The sequence below is a fragment of the Brassica napus genome, unplaced genomic scaffold (assembly GCF_020379485.1).
Source record: "Brassica napus cultivar Da-Ae unplaced genomic scaffold, Da-Ae ScsIHWf_361;HRSCAF=568, whole genome shotgun sequence".
Classification (NCBI taxonomy): Eukaryota; Viridiplantae; Streptophyta; class Magnoliopsida; order Brassicales; family Brassicaceae; genus Brassica; species Brassica napus.
Genome location: NW_026016442.1, coordinates 44,982 through 60,864, shown reverse-complemented (window position 1 = coordinate 60,864; position 15,883 = coordinate 44,982). Strand labels below are relative to the sequence as shown.

The 15,883-nt window shown below is 33.9% G+C and overlaps 3 protein-coding genes and 1 pseudogene across 3 annotated transcripts; 2 read left to right on the top strand and 2 right to left on the bottom strand.

Moving 5' to 3' along the window:
* Window positions 1–1,784: 1,784 nt before the first annotated feature.
* LOC125603613 lies at window positions 1,785–3,674 on the top strand (annotated as a pseudogene).
* A 1,306-nt stretch (window positions 3,675–4,980) lies between these two features.
* LOC125603616 (phosphoribulokinase, chloroplastic) lies at window positions 4,981–7,164 on the top strand. Its single transcript, XM_048774500.1, has 5 exons — window positions 4,981–5,823; window positions 6,063–6,147; window positions 6,235–6,319; window positions 6,394–6,638; window positions 6,723–7,164. Exons 1-5 carry the CDS (start codon window positions 5,303–5,305, stop codon window positions 6,972–6,974), a joined length of 1,188 nt encoding a protein of 395 aa, XP_048630457.1. The 5' UTR covers window positions 4,981–5,302; the 3' UTR covers window positions 6,975–7,164.
* On the bottom strand, window positions 7,133–8,753 carry LOC125603617 (acetyltransferase NSI-like). The gene is made up of 7 exons (XM_048774501.1): window positions 8,526–8,753; window positions 8,382–8,442; window positions 8,102–8,303; window positions 7,910–8,015; window positions 7,702–7,823; window positions 7,546–7,639; window positions 7,133–7,461 (listed from the first exon to the last, which is right to left on the bottom strand). Exons 1-7 carry the CDS (start codon window positions 8,659–8,661, stop codon window positions 7,385–7,387), a joined length of 798 nt encoding a protein of 265 aa, XP_048630458.1. The 5' UTR covers window positions 8,662–8,753; the 3' UTR covers window positions 7,133–7,384.
* A 165-nt stretch (window positions 8,754–8,918) lies between these two features.
* On the bottom strand, window positions 8,919–11,293 carry LOC106451743 (plastidal glycolate/glycerate translocator 1, chloroplastic-like). Its single transcript, XM_022719522.2, has 8 exons — window positions 10,913–11,293; window positions 10,520–10,835; window positions 10,172–10,433; window positions 9,976–10,091; window positions 9,790–9,899; window positions 9,536–9,713; window positions 9,331–9,460; window positions 8,919–9,258 (listed from the first exon to the last, which is right to left on the bottom strand). The coding sequence occupies exons 1-8, from the start codon at window positions 11,189–11,191 to the stop codon at window positions 9,108–9,110; spliced, it is 1,542 nt and encodes a 513-aa protein (XP_022575243.2). The 5' UTR covers window positions 11,192–11,293; the 3' UTR covers window positions 8,919–9,107.
* Between the last annotated feature and the right edge of the window lie 4,590 nt (window positions 11,294–15,883).

Genomic DNA, 15,883 nt, shown 5'->3' with positions numbered 1-15,883 from the left:
TCCGGCGATGAAAAATATAGTTTACCGTCTACTCTACTGCAGTTCATAAGGTCGTGTTCATGATCAATGTCGTAGTCTTAGGGTACTCTTCACCTTGTGAGACAACAGTCCTCTGTTTTGAAAACACATAAACCAACATAGACCGTTTTTAGTCTCCTCGCCCTCGTTTCTTCTACGCTGTCTTTCGAGTACGCGAAGCCATTGATGGAATCGACGTTTCGCGGGTTATCGCCAGACTCGTCGGGCGCACGAGCCATCTGTTGGGTGGTCTTGCCGCTTCCGTGCTCATCTCTGTCGTTAGTACAGAGTTAGCTTTCGTTCTTCTCATTCTCTATTTTTGCTGGTTCTCTTGTTGCTTACAATACTTTCAACGAAATCAAGATAAATAACTCTCGAGCAAACAGTACCGGAGCCGATTCACCCGTTCGTCGCCGGTTTAATAACTTGTGAATTGTACTTTGTTTACGTCTCGTGGACATTCGCTTTGTTTCAAAATATATAAAGGTAAGTATTTCAGTTGAAATAAAAAGCACTCGAATACTCGATACTGTGTACCTTAACCGCAGTGATGTTTGTAACCGATTAATATTGTATAAGGTCTACTTATAAATATGAAAAAAAAAAATTTTGCTTGTTTGTGATCCAGCAAAAAAACTAATTTGCTCGCTTATTTCTCTAATTCAGACGTTTGAAACTATAGGTTTAATAATCTCAACGATCTTGGAGACAAAAACTTAATCCTAACAACAGTTAGCGGCGAGTACATTTTTTAGAAGACATTTTTTTTTTTGGTATAATGATAAAGAAAGTCTGAAAATCAACTCTGGATTTGGTGTCTCAAAGTAATTATATTTTTAAACACGGTAAATCATAATGCATGTAATTAGGCCCACCTTGAAAGTTAGACCAATTAGCAATAACGGCCCATATGCTTTTAAGGGTCGTTTTTACAAGTAGCAGGTTCCAACCAAGTCACGCGTCTCGCATGTGTTGAGCAGAGAGAGAGAGAGTCCATCCAAATCAGTTTCCTAGTGTTTTCTTTTTCCTTATCGGATATAACAAGATTCGAGTTGGTAAAAGTAAAACAAAGGGATCTGAGTGCAACCAACGATGAATCGCCACCACGACCCCACCCTTTCGATGAGGAAGATGAAGAAATCGTCAATCCCTTCTCCGTAAACTCTTTCTCACTAAATCTCCGCTTTGCACTTTCTCTAAGTCGCTTTTGGATTTTCTGCGTTATGAATCTATATCTCTCATCTCTGTTTCGAGCAGTGCTGAGGTTATCGATCCCCGATTTTTCATCTGTACTGAACTGTATCGTTGGATCTGGGAACTAGTTTAGGATTGTGTAGTAGTAGTCTTTATGATTGAGACTCATTCCTTTAGATTTGGATTATCAAACTCAATGGTGAAGTTGGTTACTACTGACATTAGATTGTTTTACTGATTGTTATTTGCAGAAAGGCGGCGGAAGGTTTCCTGCTGCATCTAGACCAGTTGGATTTGCCAAAGCCTCGATGCTACTGTTGATATTCCCTTGGATACCATCAATGTACTCACTTCTTCTCCTGAACTCATAATAAACCCTCTTCCACTTGCGTTTTTAACTGCTGCAGGACTCTTCACAGAAACAAAGAAAGCTTGCTGACTGGAAGCTGAGCTTAGCAAGAAAGAAATGGTTAGTAACACCACCCACTTGATGATATGTCTTTGTCAAATATAACCTCACCGTGCTGCTGACTAATTTTGTTTGTACAACTCTGTATATTCTCTTCACTCAGGATATTAAGCGGAGGGAGGATGCTATTGCTAATTGTAAGCCAAACAACAGTTGATGATAATATTTTAAGTTTTATCTAACTGTAGCGGTGGTGGATAAATAGCTAACTGTTCTCATCTTATTTTGTTGCAGCTGGTGTTCAAATAGATGATAAAAACTGGCCCCCGTTTTTCCCAATCAACACACCATTTGCTAATGAGATACCAGTTCATGCTCAAAAGCTGCAGTATCTAGCTTTCGCTAGTTGGCTAGGTGAGTCTACTTTAGTTTGTCTGTCCTTTTCTCTATGAAATGTTTCTACTGCGTTTAATTGACAGCATTGTATTATACTATACTGCTGGCTTTCAGGTATAGTTATGTGTCTGGTATTCAATGTGATTGCAACCATGGTCTGTTGGATTAAAGGCGGAGGTGAGCTTGACACTATCACTTTATGTTTTATTTCTATGGGTAATGAAGTTCTGATTGGATTTGGTTGAAGTTGAACTAATGCTTGTTGTTTAATATTCATGATAGGTGTAAAAATCTTTTTCCTTGCCACGATATATGCGTTGATGGGATGTCCACTTTCTTATGTTGTATGGTACAGGCCTCTCTACCGAGCCATGAGGTAGTGCTCCTTTTAACTAGTTTTCTTCAATGGTTTTAGTACAAGTCATTATTTACTGGACAGTTTATAAACTGGTATACTTTTTACGACCTTGTAGGACTGACAGCGCTTTGAAGTTTGGTTGTTTTTCTTCACTTACTTGGTGAGTCATACAAACTTTTCATATCTAAAATTTTGTACCTTACCTAGAAGTAGATGTAGTTTCCATTTCCCATATGATTGACCTATGCCTCCTCACAGATTCACATTGGCTTCTGCATCGTTGCCGCCATTGCCCCGCCCATCTTTTCCAGGGAAAGTCTTTGACGTAAGTCTTTCAATCATAGCCAAAGATTCCCTTTGCGCTCGAACTTTATGTGTTACTTCGTGTATAGTTGATTAGTCTAGTGAGTATTTTCACTTGGAAAATTCTAAATTGTTTTGATCGATTTGAAAATAAGGAGTTTTAACTTAATAACTATAATTTTTCTTTGAGCTTCGTTCACTTTAGCTGTGATTCAACTTTGTAAAACTTTCTCGGACAGAGAAACGTAGTCGACCGTCAAAATTAATGCTCTAGAAGATTCCGGGTCTCTTTATGGTTTATTGCCTTGGGATAATTTGTTCACATTCTTTTTTTTATGATCAACAGGGGTGTGCTTGCAGCAATTGATGTCATCTCAGACAGTTTATTAGCAGGGGTACAAGCCGTATTTTATATTTTTTATTTACGACGCTCATATGTATATGCTCACCTTGAAGAAAGCTTAATGATAGCTAAGCTAAACCAAACTTAATGAATGAATGCAGATCTTCTACTTTATCGGTTTTGGTCTCTTCTGCTTGGAGTCACTTCTGAGTCTATGGGTTCTTCAGGTAAGCTACTGATAGTAACTCCATGGCTTCTTTAACAATTGTTAACCGCAAAGGGATAACCGGCCAACATCTGAATTGATCGTGTTTCGTTGTGGGTGTGCAGAAAATTTACCTCTACTTTAGGGGGAACAAGTAAAACGAAGGGAGACAGGACAGGATGGTGGTAATTTTCCCCTTAGATAAAAAAAGGTTTGAAATATCTCGTATGAATGTAATTACCATTTTACCGTTCGGGTGCGTTATGTTGTGGTAAATTTCTTAGTTACTATAGTTGCAAGAGAGAGTGGGTTTGTTCGGCTATTTCTGTAGGGCTTTTTTCTTCAGTATCTTCTCCGTCTGTAACACAATATCAACTCTGAATATTTGGATTATTATTTCTCTTGAGGAAGTGAGTTGAATTATTAAAACAACCATAGCCACAAACTATTTCGAGTCTCTCGTTTTGGTCTGAATGTTATTTGCATAGAAAACATGTTGGATGCTATTTCTTTAAATAACTTATATCAGATTTTTTTACAGAGAGTTTATGTACTCGTTCAAGTCTCCTTTTTTGGTTATATACTTATATACCAGTGGTGAAACTGGCATTCATGCATGTTAAAATTGTGGTGGTTTCAGTTCTCGTTATATAATTGTCTTTGTTGACTGGTGATACAAGGCTTGAAAGAACTTTGTCAAGGGCCTTGAGCAAAAGAGAGAGCTTTGGTCTAATTCATTTTGGTCCCCGGAGAAGAAATAAAAGATTCGAAGCTGAAGGGATATATGGAACGTGTCACTGGGACCCACATAAAACACTCATTCAACTTCAGACCTTAAACGCATAATCCCCATCTCTCCAATTAAAGTCTTCCACGTTTCTATTCAAATATCCGAAACCTCCAAAAATAAGCAAATATCCACCGTGCGTCTCTCCATGCTCTGTTCTAGTTTTATCACTTTCATCGGCAACTCCACTCTCTCCTAAACTTCAATATCCAATTATCACTTTAATAAAATATTTAAAATCAAGTACCATTTTGCAAATCAACACAATAATAGCACAAGGTTCTCTCCAATGAATGACACATCAGATTTTTAGAAGTTTGTGAGACTTCCATATCAATAAATGAAAAAAGTTAAAAGACCAATAAAAACATTTCAATTCTACATGTCAATGTACACCTAAGCTTCTCTAATTTTCCAGTTGGGTTCGTCATTATGTTCATATCGCCACCACAAATACCCAAAAAATCATTGTCGTTAGAATCAAGTTGTCTTTAAGATGGTAAAGCAAAATCATTATTATATACTCCTCCGCTGCATTTTTTTCGTCAAGATGGTAAATCAAAATCATTATTATTGTCTTTAAGTACATCTGTCTGTTTCTTTAAGTATTGCTTCGTGACCTTATGGTCTTTGCTCCAAACTGTCAAAAACATCTTTCAACTCTAAATAAAAGTAAATTATTAAATTTGTGTCAAAAAAGGAAGTGCCAAAACCAAGAAAAATAAATCACAAAACAACATATTTAAAGTTAAGCTAAAAGTGTTCGATTATTCAGACGAAGTAAACATGAAATGTTAGTTGCATCAAATTACAGAATTCTATAGACATTTTCCCGCGGCGTAGCGCGGGTGTCGACCTAGTCTATATAATTAAGACAAATCAAAAGAACCATGAAGTATAGAAGATACATATTGCTTGTTTTCGTGCGGCTAGAAGTGGTTTTTTTTTTGTCACAGAGAAGTGGTTTACTTCTTATCAATTATCTTAACAGGGAGACTAAAAACTTATCTAAAACAAACATCACATAGTGTTAACTTGAGGAAATCAAAACATGAGCCACTCATTACAGACCACATCAGATCAAAACCATAACTCATTTGCCATTTGTTTCCTATAGACTCATTTGCCTCCTCTCATTTGTTTTCACATCTTTACATCACCACACAAAAACCCATATTTCTTTCATCATATCCAAATCCTCATCACTCAACCAAAGCTCTCCCAAAACAAAACAAAAACAGAGAGCTTAGGCGGAGAAGAAGAGGAAGAGGAACCAATCACCAACAACAATGGCTGTCTCAACAATCTACTCAACACAAGCTCTCAATTCAACTCATTTCTTTACCTCCTCCTCCTCCTCAAAACAAGTCTTCTTCTACCGTCGCCAAAACAACCGTAGATTCAACACCATCATCACTTGCGCCGCACAACAAACCGTGGTGATCGGACTCGCTGCCGACTCCGGATGCGGCAAAAGTACCTTCATGCGGAGGCTGACCAGTGTCTTCGGTGGAGCCGCCGAGCCACCAAAGGGAGGGAACCCTGACTCCAACACACTCATCAGTGACATGACCACTGTGATCTGCCTCGACGATTACCATTCCTTAGACAGAACCGGTCGCAAAGAGAAAGGAGTCACTGCTTTGGACCCACGCGCCAATGACTTTGATCTCATGTATGAGCAAGTCAAAGCTCTCAAGAGTGGTATAGCCGTCGAGAAACCCATTTATAATCACGTCACTGGACTTCTTGACGCACCTGAGCTTATTCAGCCTCCCAAGATTCTCGTCATCGAAGGTCTTCACCCAATGTAAGTAGGCCACTCACTATGTTTTGTTTTTCAGACAACTTCAATAGTTTGGAAGTCTTTTAGTTTCTTGTCGGAATCTTGGATTTAGATTTTAGATAATAATATAATGAATATTTGAACCTTTTGCATTAAGTATTATAGTTTGACGATGATGAAATTATATTCGACTAATTAATTAAGTTAGTCTATAGTTTTGGTCATGCAATATTTTTATAATAATGTTTTATCTACTTGTGAAGGTTTGATGAGAGGGTAAGAGACTTATTGGACTTCAGTATCTACCTAGACATTAGTAATGAGGTCAAGTTCGCTTGGAAAATTCAGGTGTGTTTCTTTATCTATTTCATCTTATATATATACATAAGATTTCGACCGTGACAATGTAACGTATCAAACGAGTTTGTGTCACAGAGGGACATGGCTGAAAGAGGTCACAGCTTAGAGAGCATCAAAGCGAGTATCGAAGCACGAAAGCCTGACTTCGATGCATTCATTGGTATAAACTCATATTCAGTCTTCATTTCCTGGAAAATTTTGTTGATAACAATGTGCATCAAATGGCTTATGCAGACCCACAAAAGCAGTACGCGGATGCGGTGATAGAAGTGCTTCCAACACAGCTGATTCCAGATGACAATGAAGGCAAAGTGTTGAGAGTGAGGTTGATAATGAAGGAAGGTGTTAAGTACTTTAGCCCGGTCTACCTATTCGATGAAGGTTCAACCATCTCGTGGATCCCTTGCGGCCGCAAACTCACCTGCTCGTACCCTGGTATCAAGTTCAACTATGCACCTGATTCCTACTTCGACCATGAGGTACATTGGTTGATATTGCAGAATGAGTTTCGTTTTTTTTTTGTTTTAGCTCTTGGTTTGAGCATTTTGTTCTCTCTGTTTCAGGTTTCGGTTGTTGAGATGGACGGGCAATTCGATAGACTGGACGAGCTGATTTATGTGGAGAGCCATCTGAGCAACCTCTCGACCAAATTCTACGGGGAAGTGACTCAACAAATGCTGAAACATGCTGATTTCCCTGGTAGCAACAATGGAACTGGACTTTTCCAGACCATTGTTGGATTGAAGATCAGAGATCTCTATGAGCAGCTCATTGCCAACAAAGCAACTGCTCCTGCAGAAGCTGCTAAAGCCTAAAACAAAAACCAAATTATAACCCGTCTATAAACCCGTTTGCAGTTTCTTCTTTCCTTCTTTTATGGATTTTTTTTTTCATGGCGAAAAGGACTATCTTGCTTTGGTTTGTAATTTATGTGGAGATGGTAACAGAAAATTCTGTAATGTAGAGAGGTTAATAGCAAAGCAATAAAAAATTAAATTAATACAATATATCCATTTTAAAGTTTCCTCATCAAACCTTTTTAAGCAATGGAAATAAAGGTTTCTTCCTATTGATCATATACTCATGTTTGAATCTTAAATAGACAAATATCGATTTCGAGTTACAAAATGCACAGTTAGTAAACTTCCTTATTGACCCGACCCATATAATAAGAAAGCATACAGCCAAATAGTAAAGACCCATTCTTTTGCAAACCCACCAACTGCTACTTTGGGTACCAAAACATGCCTTTGATGCCTTCTGGATCAGCCTCAAACCCCAAGTTTTGATAGAAATCCACAACTGCATGGCAAACTCAATAACTCTAAGAAAGAAGAAGTCTTGATTACAAAAGTTTGTATGGTGATTTGATATTTGTATTATTACCTTGACTATCTGCAAAAAGAGATATATTACCAATATCTCTCTGAAGAAGAGCCCTTACAAGCTTTTCCACAAGAGCTTTACCAAGCCCTTGACCCTGAAAACCAAAACAACACTTATTAACAACATCCCAAGAAACTAGTTATTTGTTTTGGTTACCTGATACTCAGGATCAACAAGAACATCCCAAATTGTAGCATTAAAGGCATGATCCGACGTGGCACGTGCCATTCCAATAAGCTTCTTATTCTTCTGCTGCTGCTGCTGCTCATTATCTCCTTCTGTGTCAAATAACTTCTCCAAAATCTGCTAAGATATTCATCAAAACATCGGATGAATGAAGATTAAGGTTACTTGAATGAAGCACCTGATGATGATGATGATGGCTTCAATACAGAATGCAATGTAGCAACCATATAACTATTCTTCAAAGCTGCAGCTAGTTTCGTTAGCGGTCTCCGAGGCCATCCCACCTTTATTTTATATCTAAAATTAGATATTTTTTTTCTGAAATAACATCGAGAAGGAAGAGAGTAAAGAGTAGTTCTTTTTAACTAACCTTGTCACAAAGGGTTTGAAGATCATAGACATCAATTTCACCACCAGAAGAAAATATGATCTCTTCAATGAACCCATCTTGAAGAGTTCTTTCAACCAAAGTAAACTCCACAGGAAGTAATGGTTCCGTGTCTTCATCTTCTTCTTCGGTTGTAGAAGGTGGTTCCACAAGTTGGGTCGTGTTATTATTATTCTTTACAAACCTGAATCAATCAATCAAGCATTTAACGTATCAGCCTAAGTTTCATATGAGTAAGAAAAGTAAAAATCTTATTCAGTACCCAGATCGGATTGACTCCCAGAAATTAGCTCTGAGACGCAAAGTCTTCAGCTTTCTGCTTCCTGAAGTAGTAGTAAACAAATTGAAGCATAAGACTTTAGATCCTAGCGAAGGAGTTCAAATCAACAGATTGAAGCATAAGTACCATGGCGAATTGGATAAGCGGATTTGGAGAGGAACAGAGACTGATTCGATGGATATGAATTAGAACTGAAGGAAGCTTGCGGAAGGCTACAACACGAGTAAGAAGATGATGAAGAAGAAGTTGGGATTAGTATCATTTTTTTTTTTTGGGTTTTGTGGCTGAGAGTAGAATTCAGACAAGACTGGGGAGATAGTTTGGTAACGCTTTTAGCTTTACGCCTTCCGTTGAAGCTTTGGGCTCTCTCGTCATCTTCTTTTCTTTTTTACTCTTTTGCCCTCTCAGTTTTTTTTTTATCAATTTTGATAATTCGTAAGTTATTATTTTGTTTTATCACAAGACTGAAAATTGAATACATAAATTTCTAAATTGCAAGAGAAAGAAAGGTAAAAGATGTAACTGAGAATTTGTGAATTTTTTTTTGCATCAATAAAAATATTAAATTTTACATATTTTGTTTCCATTATAATAAATTCACAGCATATACAAAATAGAATGAAAAATTAATGATGCAAACCAAACTGAAGTAACTCTCGCCGGCTTCTAGGGCCAACCACCAATTGTGTGTCGCCACGTGATCACTTCTCATCCGACGACAGCCAGCAAACTCTGTCGGACGGCAGGGACAGAACAGAGTAAGGATCCGAAGATTCCAGTGAGAGCATAAGCAATTGCACAGAAGGGAAGTGCCTCTGGCTCCTTAGCAGACAAAGCTGCTGTTCCAAGTCCATGAGCACTGTCCACTTAAATAATGTTATTAGATTTTTCCTCATTTTGATTCAAAAGATGATATCTGTAAAGAAGTCACCTTGAAGCAGTTGCGATTCCTCGAGCAATAGGATCATTTAAACGCAGTTTGTCAAGAACAACTTGTACAAAGTTAGCTCCGATCAGACCGGTCACAACCACTACAGCTGCTGTAAGCGACGAATTGGTCCCTGAAAAACGTCCAAAAGAGTCGTTAAAAATGTTCTTTAATGTACTCTGCTGAGGAGAAGAATAGCATGTTATACCTTCAAAGAGTGAAACAATGCTAAGGGCTAACGCAACCGTGATGCAGCGAGGTAGGATTGAAACCGTTAAAGATGGCTCCAAACCAACTAAACGTCCAACAAGAGCAGTGGAGTAGAGCGAGAATAGCGTTGAAACGATCACAGACGTAAAGATCTCAGCTGCATGCCGCTTCACAAGCTGAGGCAAAACCAGAACAGATTGTCACCACTTTTCTAAAGAAAAACAAGAACAAGTGTGTTGTTTTTGTTGTTACCTTTCTCTGTTTGAACATGGAGAAAGCGAAAGTGAGAATGACAGAGCCAAGAAAACCCATTAAAATGTCACCAGCACCAGGATCCGATGCTACTTTTGTGAGGTAGTTTCCTGTCACCACCATTAAAGAAGTTTTACTTTCTGTTGTTCTAGGTCTTTCTTTCTCTCTAGTTTGTGTGAGTTTTACCTAAAACAGGATCAAGTCCAGATCCTGAAGCATATCCAAAAGCTAGAGCAGCGAGTAGCGCAGATAGAGCGCAGCAGATTATCGGATGGAATACTTTCTTGATAGCAGATGGCAACCTAGACAAGACAATGAGAATAACATCAGGCTAGAGAGACTTGAAACTTGAGGAACAAGGAAGAAATGATTTGAGTTTTACCCGGTACCGACAATGTAACCTAGAACAGTAGAAGAAAGAAGGAAAGGGAGACAAGTCCTTGCACTTGTCCCCAACGAATTAGGGTAAAACAGAGCACCAACAAACGACGCAACAAAGATCCCACTCCAACTCCACAGCTCAAGTGCTGAGAATGGAGAAGGTTTTGCCATAGGCTCAGCTTCCGTCATCTCGGTATTCACCATTTTCCTCACTGCAATAGCTGTGAACCCTGCTACACAAAGAGACGCCAACCATCCACCAGCTGTACAAACATTGAATCAAACATTAAACAGAGCTAACATTACTATGGAAGGTACCATAAGAACAGGAGAATGATCATTTATATACCAACAATGTAGCAGATTTTGAGGCCTGAAGCTGCCGGAATATCTCTGACGGAAAGAGGGAGAACCACAAGAGAGGGAACGTAGAACAAAGGAAGCCATCTCTGTATGAACAGAAACGCAGGCTCGAAGAAACTCATCATACCGTTTGCAGCAGCGGGGACAACAGAATCTAATATCATAAGAACAGAGAAAATACAAAACATCCCAAACAAAGCGCTTGGGAACTTTATGGACGCCGCTATGAAAGCCTGTTTCAAGAACTGGTCTGCCGCTAGTATGATCCCAAGTGACACCAACAAGTGCGCTGCCGCCAACACCTAGTGTGCATAATAACAACGAGGATGAAAACCTAACCTAACGTGGTATACAAACATCACAGAATCTTTAAGCTTACGTTACTAGTGATCGTTGATGTGTTCCCTGTCCCTGCACCATCCGCGGCTTGAACTGAGAGTTTTCTCCCAAAAGTCATCTCTCGAGAACCCATTTGCAGGAACTTACTCCTTTGTCCATTTAGTTTACTACATTTCGATAGATTCAGCTTCTGGTGTCCATTGGACTCCAAAGGGCTCCCATTGTTCGACTGGAATCGGATCTTGGGATACGAACGGCGGTTTCTTGCGGAAGAAAGAGCTAAAGGAGAGAAGAGAGGAGCTGCTAAAGGAGTAGCCATGGAAGTGGAGACGACTTGGGTGTGATTATGCGAGACCACACATCATAGTCTTCTCAATCTTCATTTAATGACAGGAACTGGATGACAAGAACTTGTATGGACGAGACAGAAAGTTCTATCAAAATACAAGATGAGCTAGTTTTGTCTCTCTTTTCCTACGGTTACGTTTTTCGGTTAAGAAATATCTTTATCTTAATTTAATAAATTAAGCCTGCGGTTACTACTCAAACCAGAACCTTTCGAACCGAATCAAAAAGTTTGGTTTTCGGTTAGAAAGTTCGGCAACTAAAAATTTTGGTTTCGTTTTTTTTTATTTGGTAATCGGTAATTTAGTTTTCTAGAAACTTCTTTTTTCAAACAGTATCAATTTTAACCAAAATTCCGAACCAGCCAAATTCTGAATCAAAATAATCAAGCTAACCAATTTTTTTTCTGAAATCCCCTATATATTAATTGAGGAACATTTGAAAAGATGTAACCTCAATTTTGTATTAATTAAAAGAAGCCCCAATGCATAGGTGGCACTCAATTAGGTAGTCAATTACATTTAATTGAAAAATAAGTAGGTCCATATTCGATTTTTATATGTTGTTAGATACATAAGTTGGTCAAACTATATGATATAATGATATGATATGCTATTTTATTTCCTTAAATAAAACCTACGGAATTACCATAAATGACTAATATATATATGACAATTAATGATTTTAATAATAAAGATTTGATAACAATTTATATCTCCTCCATCATTTTTTGTTTAATTTTATATTATTAAAATAAATTAAACAATCAAATTAGCTATAAAAATAAAATTTAGATTTTTTCGTATATGTTATATTTTGAATTTTTAAAAACGACAATAAATGACTAAAACTATTAAAATTATTATGTTAAAAATTAATGATCAATGGTTTAACATTTTTATTATAAGAAGATACACATGATTTTAAAACCATATGAGTAAAAAATATCATTTAATAATAAAATAAATATATATATATAGATTAAACACTATATACCATAAGATTACATAAATATTTTAATATTAAAACTTTCAATGAATTTTCAAGAACATTTATAAATTATAAACTTATTAAAGATTTCAGATTGAAATTTTTTTATCGATGATTTAAATATTTTGTTATAAAACGATATGAATGATCATAGAACCGTATGATTATAAATTCTTATTTAATAAATAACTATACAAAATATATTATTCTTAGAAAAATAGGTTGGTCCATCTTAACTTATATTACATTTTTTATTAAACTAACTATCGAATTGATAAATAACGTACCAAAAAATGTTTTGCACTTTCCTTAAATAAAAGCTACGAAATTATCTAATATAATTAACGTATATGTGAAAATTAATTATTATGAATAATAAATATTTGATAACAATTTTTGTATCTTAGTTCTTTTTTTTAATTTTATATTATTAAAAGATATATAAAAATCACATTAAATATATAATAAAAACATTTATATTTTTTCTTATATGTTATATTTTGAATTTTTCAAAACGTCTATAAATTATTAGAAATTTGAAGATCTCCACTCTGAAAATTTTGTGATCAATAGATTTTTTTTTGTCATAATAAGTTACAAATGATCATAAAATTGTATTAATATGAACTTTTATTTAATATTATAAGAAGATACACATGATTTTAAAACCATATGAGTAAAAAATATCATTTAATAATAAAACACATATATATATATATATAGATTATACTATATACCATAAGATTACATAAATATTTTAATATTAAAACTTTCAATGAATTTTCAAAAACATTTATAAATTATAAACTTATTAAAGATTTCACATTGAAAATTTTGTTATCGATGATTTAAATATTCAGTTATAAAATGATATGAATGATCATAGAAATGTATGATTATAAATTCTCATTTAATAAATGGCTATATAAATTAACTTTTCTTAGAAAAATAGGTTGGTTCATCTTAACTTACATTATATTTTTTATTAAACTAACTATCGAATTGATAAATAATCTACCAAATATTTTTTTGCACTTTCCTTAATTAGAAGCTACGAAATTACCTAATATGATTAGCGTATATATGAAAATTAATTATTATGAATAATAAATATTTGATAACAATTTTGGTATCTTAGTTCTTTTTTTTTAATTTTATATTATTGAAAGATATTAAAAATCACATTAAATATATAATAAAAACATTTATATTTTTCTTATATGTTATATTTTGAATTTTTCAAAACGTCTATATATTATTAGAAATTTGAATATTTTCACTCTGAAAATTTTGTGATCAATAGATTATTTTTTTGTTATAATAAGTTACAAATGATCATAAAATATAACGGATATGAATTTTTATTTAATAAATATTCAAACTAAATAATATATATATATATAAATACTAATGATTTAAAGCAACAAGATTGGCTGATCAATTTAGTCGTTCAGTTGAAATCTTTTAAAAGTATGTGAAAGACTAAAGTCAAAGTAAATATGCGTTTAGAATAGTAGTTATATTTTACTAACTGAAATACCGAAAAAACCGAATCGAACCGAAACTAACCCGATATCTGGATTGAACACCCCTAATCCAAATGAAGCCAAACTATTGTTTCATTCTCCAAAATATAATAAAAATAATAACTTAATCCCGCGCAAGGCGCGGGTCTTATCCTAGTCTATACTATTATTTGCGAAGTAAATTTTTGCAATGGAGCTCGAACTACAAGATAATTGACTATAAGTAAATATAATAAAATTATCAAAAATAAAATATATTTATAAAACATAAAACAATTCTTAAATATGTTGTGTTTTTATCTGAAAATATTTATTTTTATTATAAAATATAATTTTTAGTGTCTGATTTATCTTTTTAAAAACATAATTAATAATTTATTATGTTTGTTTTGATTTAATAATTATAAATAGATAAATATTTATAAGAACACTATGCCCGCATATCCGGGCAGAACACCTAGTTTACTCAATTCAAAAAAATTAACTCAGCAAAATCAAAAATTTTAGTAAAAAGTTTTGAACTAACCGAATTCCAATTCCGAACTACCTGTAGAAACCGAACCTTTGGCCTAAAATAATAAAGAGAAAATTGGAAAAATGAAACACTTTAAACTTAGATTTGTCTCAATATGATTTTTAGCAGATTTTTTAGGAAAATAAGATTTTAATTCTTGTGAATACCATAATACCCTTAGAATAACAAATTAATATGAATAATAATAATAAATTATAATTTTCGTAATTGATTTAGTATTAGATTAACTAGATTTTTTAACCGCGCTACGCGCGGATAAGATATTATATGTATTTTTCAATCCTAAAAAATAATGTATAATATTGTACAACATTATTTAAAGAATATAAAATAAGACTACATAACATAAATATATTTTTTAAATTTTCTTTGTAGAAATCATTATGTTGTTTGATTGTTGTACTTGATTCACATATTTGCATAGTTATTTGTGATAGATGAATAACTATATTTTTATTATCAGTAAATAATATATATTTATTATATAATATAAGAAAAATAAAATTATTTACTTTTAAAACAAACTTGTCTCATGTTGGAGACTCGATTATAGACATATCATATTCGAATGAGACATTTTTACAGTTATCAATCTTCTTAACAGTCAAGAAACAAATCTGAATATCAAAACAATATCTCATACGATCTCTTTGTGGAATAACTGCTCTGAAAAAATTGAATTTAGGTATCAAAAATGACTGGAAATGGATGTGCAGATGTTTTTATCTAGTCAGCTTTACAAAGTACTATTCATAGTTCATATATCGTTATGTCCATCCTATTTTTTTGTCCATCCTTTCTTAAGCATCTTGAAATAACTGATGCTAATTAATAATAAACTTTTAGCATGCAAAAAAAATCAAATTTGTCTAATTATCGCTTAATTTGTCTAACTGATATATATGTATTTCTCAATTCTAAAAAATAATGTATAATATTGTCTTACATTATTTAAAGAATATAAAATAAGACTACATAACATAGATATATTTTTAAAATTTTCTTTGTGGAAATCATTATGTTGTTTGATTGTTGTACTTGATTCACATATTTGCATAGATATTTGTTATAGATGAATAACTATATTTGTATTATCAGTAAATAATATAAATTTATTATATAATATAAGAAAAATGAAATTATTTACTTTTTAAACAAAGTTGTCTCATGTTGGGGATTCGATTATAGACATACAATATTCGAAGGAGACATTTTTACAGTTATCAATCATCTTAACAGTCAAGAAATAAATCTGAATATCAAAACAATATCTCATACAATCTCTTTGTGGAATAACTGCTCTGAAGAAATTGAATTTAGGCATCAAAAAGGACTGAAAATTGATGTGCAGATGTGTTATCTAAGTCAGCTTTACAAAGTACTACTATTCATAGTTCATATATCATTTAAGTCCATCATTTCTTAAACATCTTGAAATAACTGATGCTAATTAATAATAAACTTTTGGCTGGCAAACAAAATCAAATTTGTCTAGTTATCGCTTAAATAATTTTATTAATATTGTCTAAGAAGCTTTCAATTAATATCATAATTTAATTTTTATTACTTTTTTTGTTAATTTTAGATTTTTTTTTGTATTTGAGATTTTTTTCCT

What these genes read in the sequence shown, in the direction of transcription:
- LOC125603616 (XM_048774500.1), top strand. Translation starts at nt 5,303, where the DNA reads ATGGCTGTCTCAACAATCTACTCAACACAAGCTCTCAATTCAACTCAT. An exon ending in ATCGAAGGTCTTCACCCAAT is followed by an intron (nt 5,824 to 6,062) that starts GTAAGTAGGCCA and finishes CTACTTGTGAAG; the next exon opens with GTTTGATGAGAGGGTAAGAG. An exon ending in AGTTCGCTTGGAAAATTCAG is followed by an intron (nt 6,148 to 6,234) that starts GTGTGTTTCTTT and finishes TTTGTGTCACAG; the next exon opens with AGGGACATGGCTGAAAGAGG.
- LOC125603617 (XM_048774501.1), bottom strand. Translation starts at nt 8,661, where the DNA reads ATGATACTAATCCCAACTTCTTCTTCATCATCTTCTTACTCGTGTTGT. An exon ending in CGCTTATCCAATTCGCCATG is followed by an intron (nt 8,443 to 8,525) that starts GTACTTATGCTT and finishes CTACTACTTCAG; the next exon opens with GAAGCAGAAAGCTGAAGACT. An exon ending in TGGGAGTCAATCCGATCTGG is followed by an intron (nt 8,304 to 8,381) that starts GTACTGAATAAG and finishes TGATTGATTCAG; the next exon opens with GTTTGTAAAGAATAATAATA.
- LOC106451743 (XM_022719522.2), bottom strand. Translation starts at nt 11,191, where the DNA reads ATGGCTACTCCTTTAGCAGCTCCTCTCTTCTCTCCTTTAGCTCTTTCT. An exon ending in CATCAACGATCACTAGTAAC is followed by an intron (nt 10,836 to 10,912) that starts GTAAGCTTAAAG and finishes TATGCACACTAG; the next exon opens with GTGTTGGCGGCAGCGCACTT. An exon ending in CCATGTTCAAACAGAGAAAG is followed by an intron (nt 9,714 to 9,789) that starts GTAACAACAAAA and finishes GTTTTGCCTCAG; the next exon opens with CTTGTGAAGCGGCATGCAGC.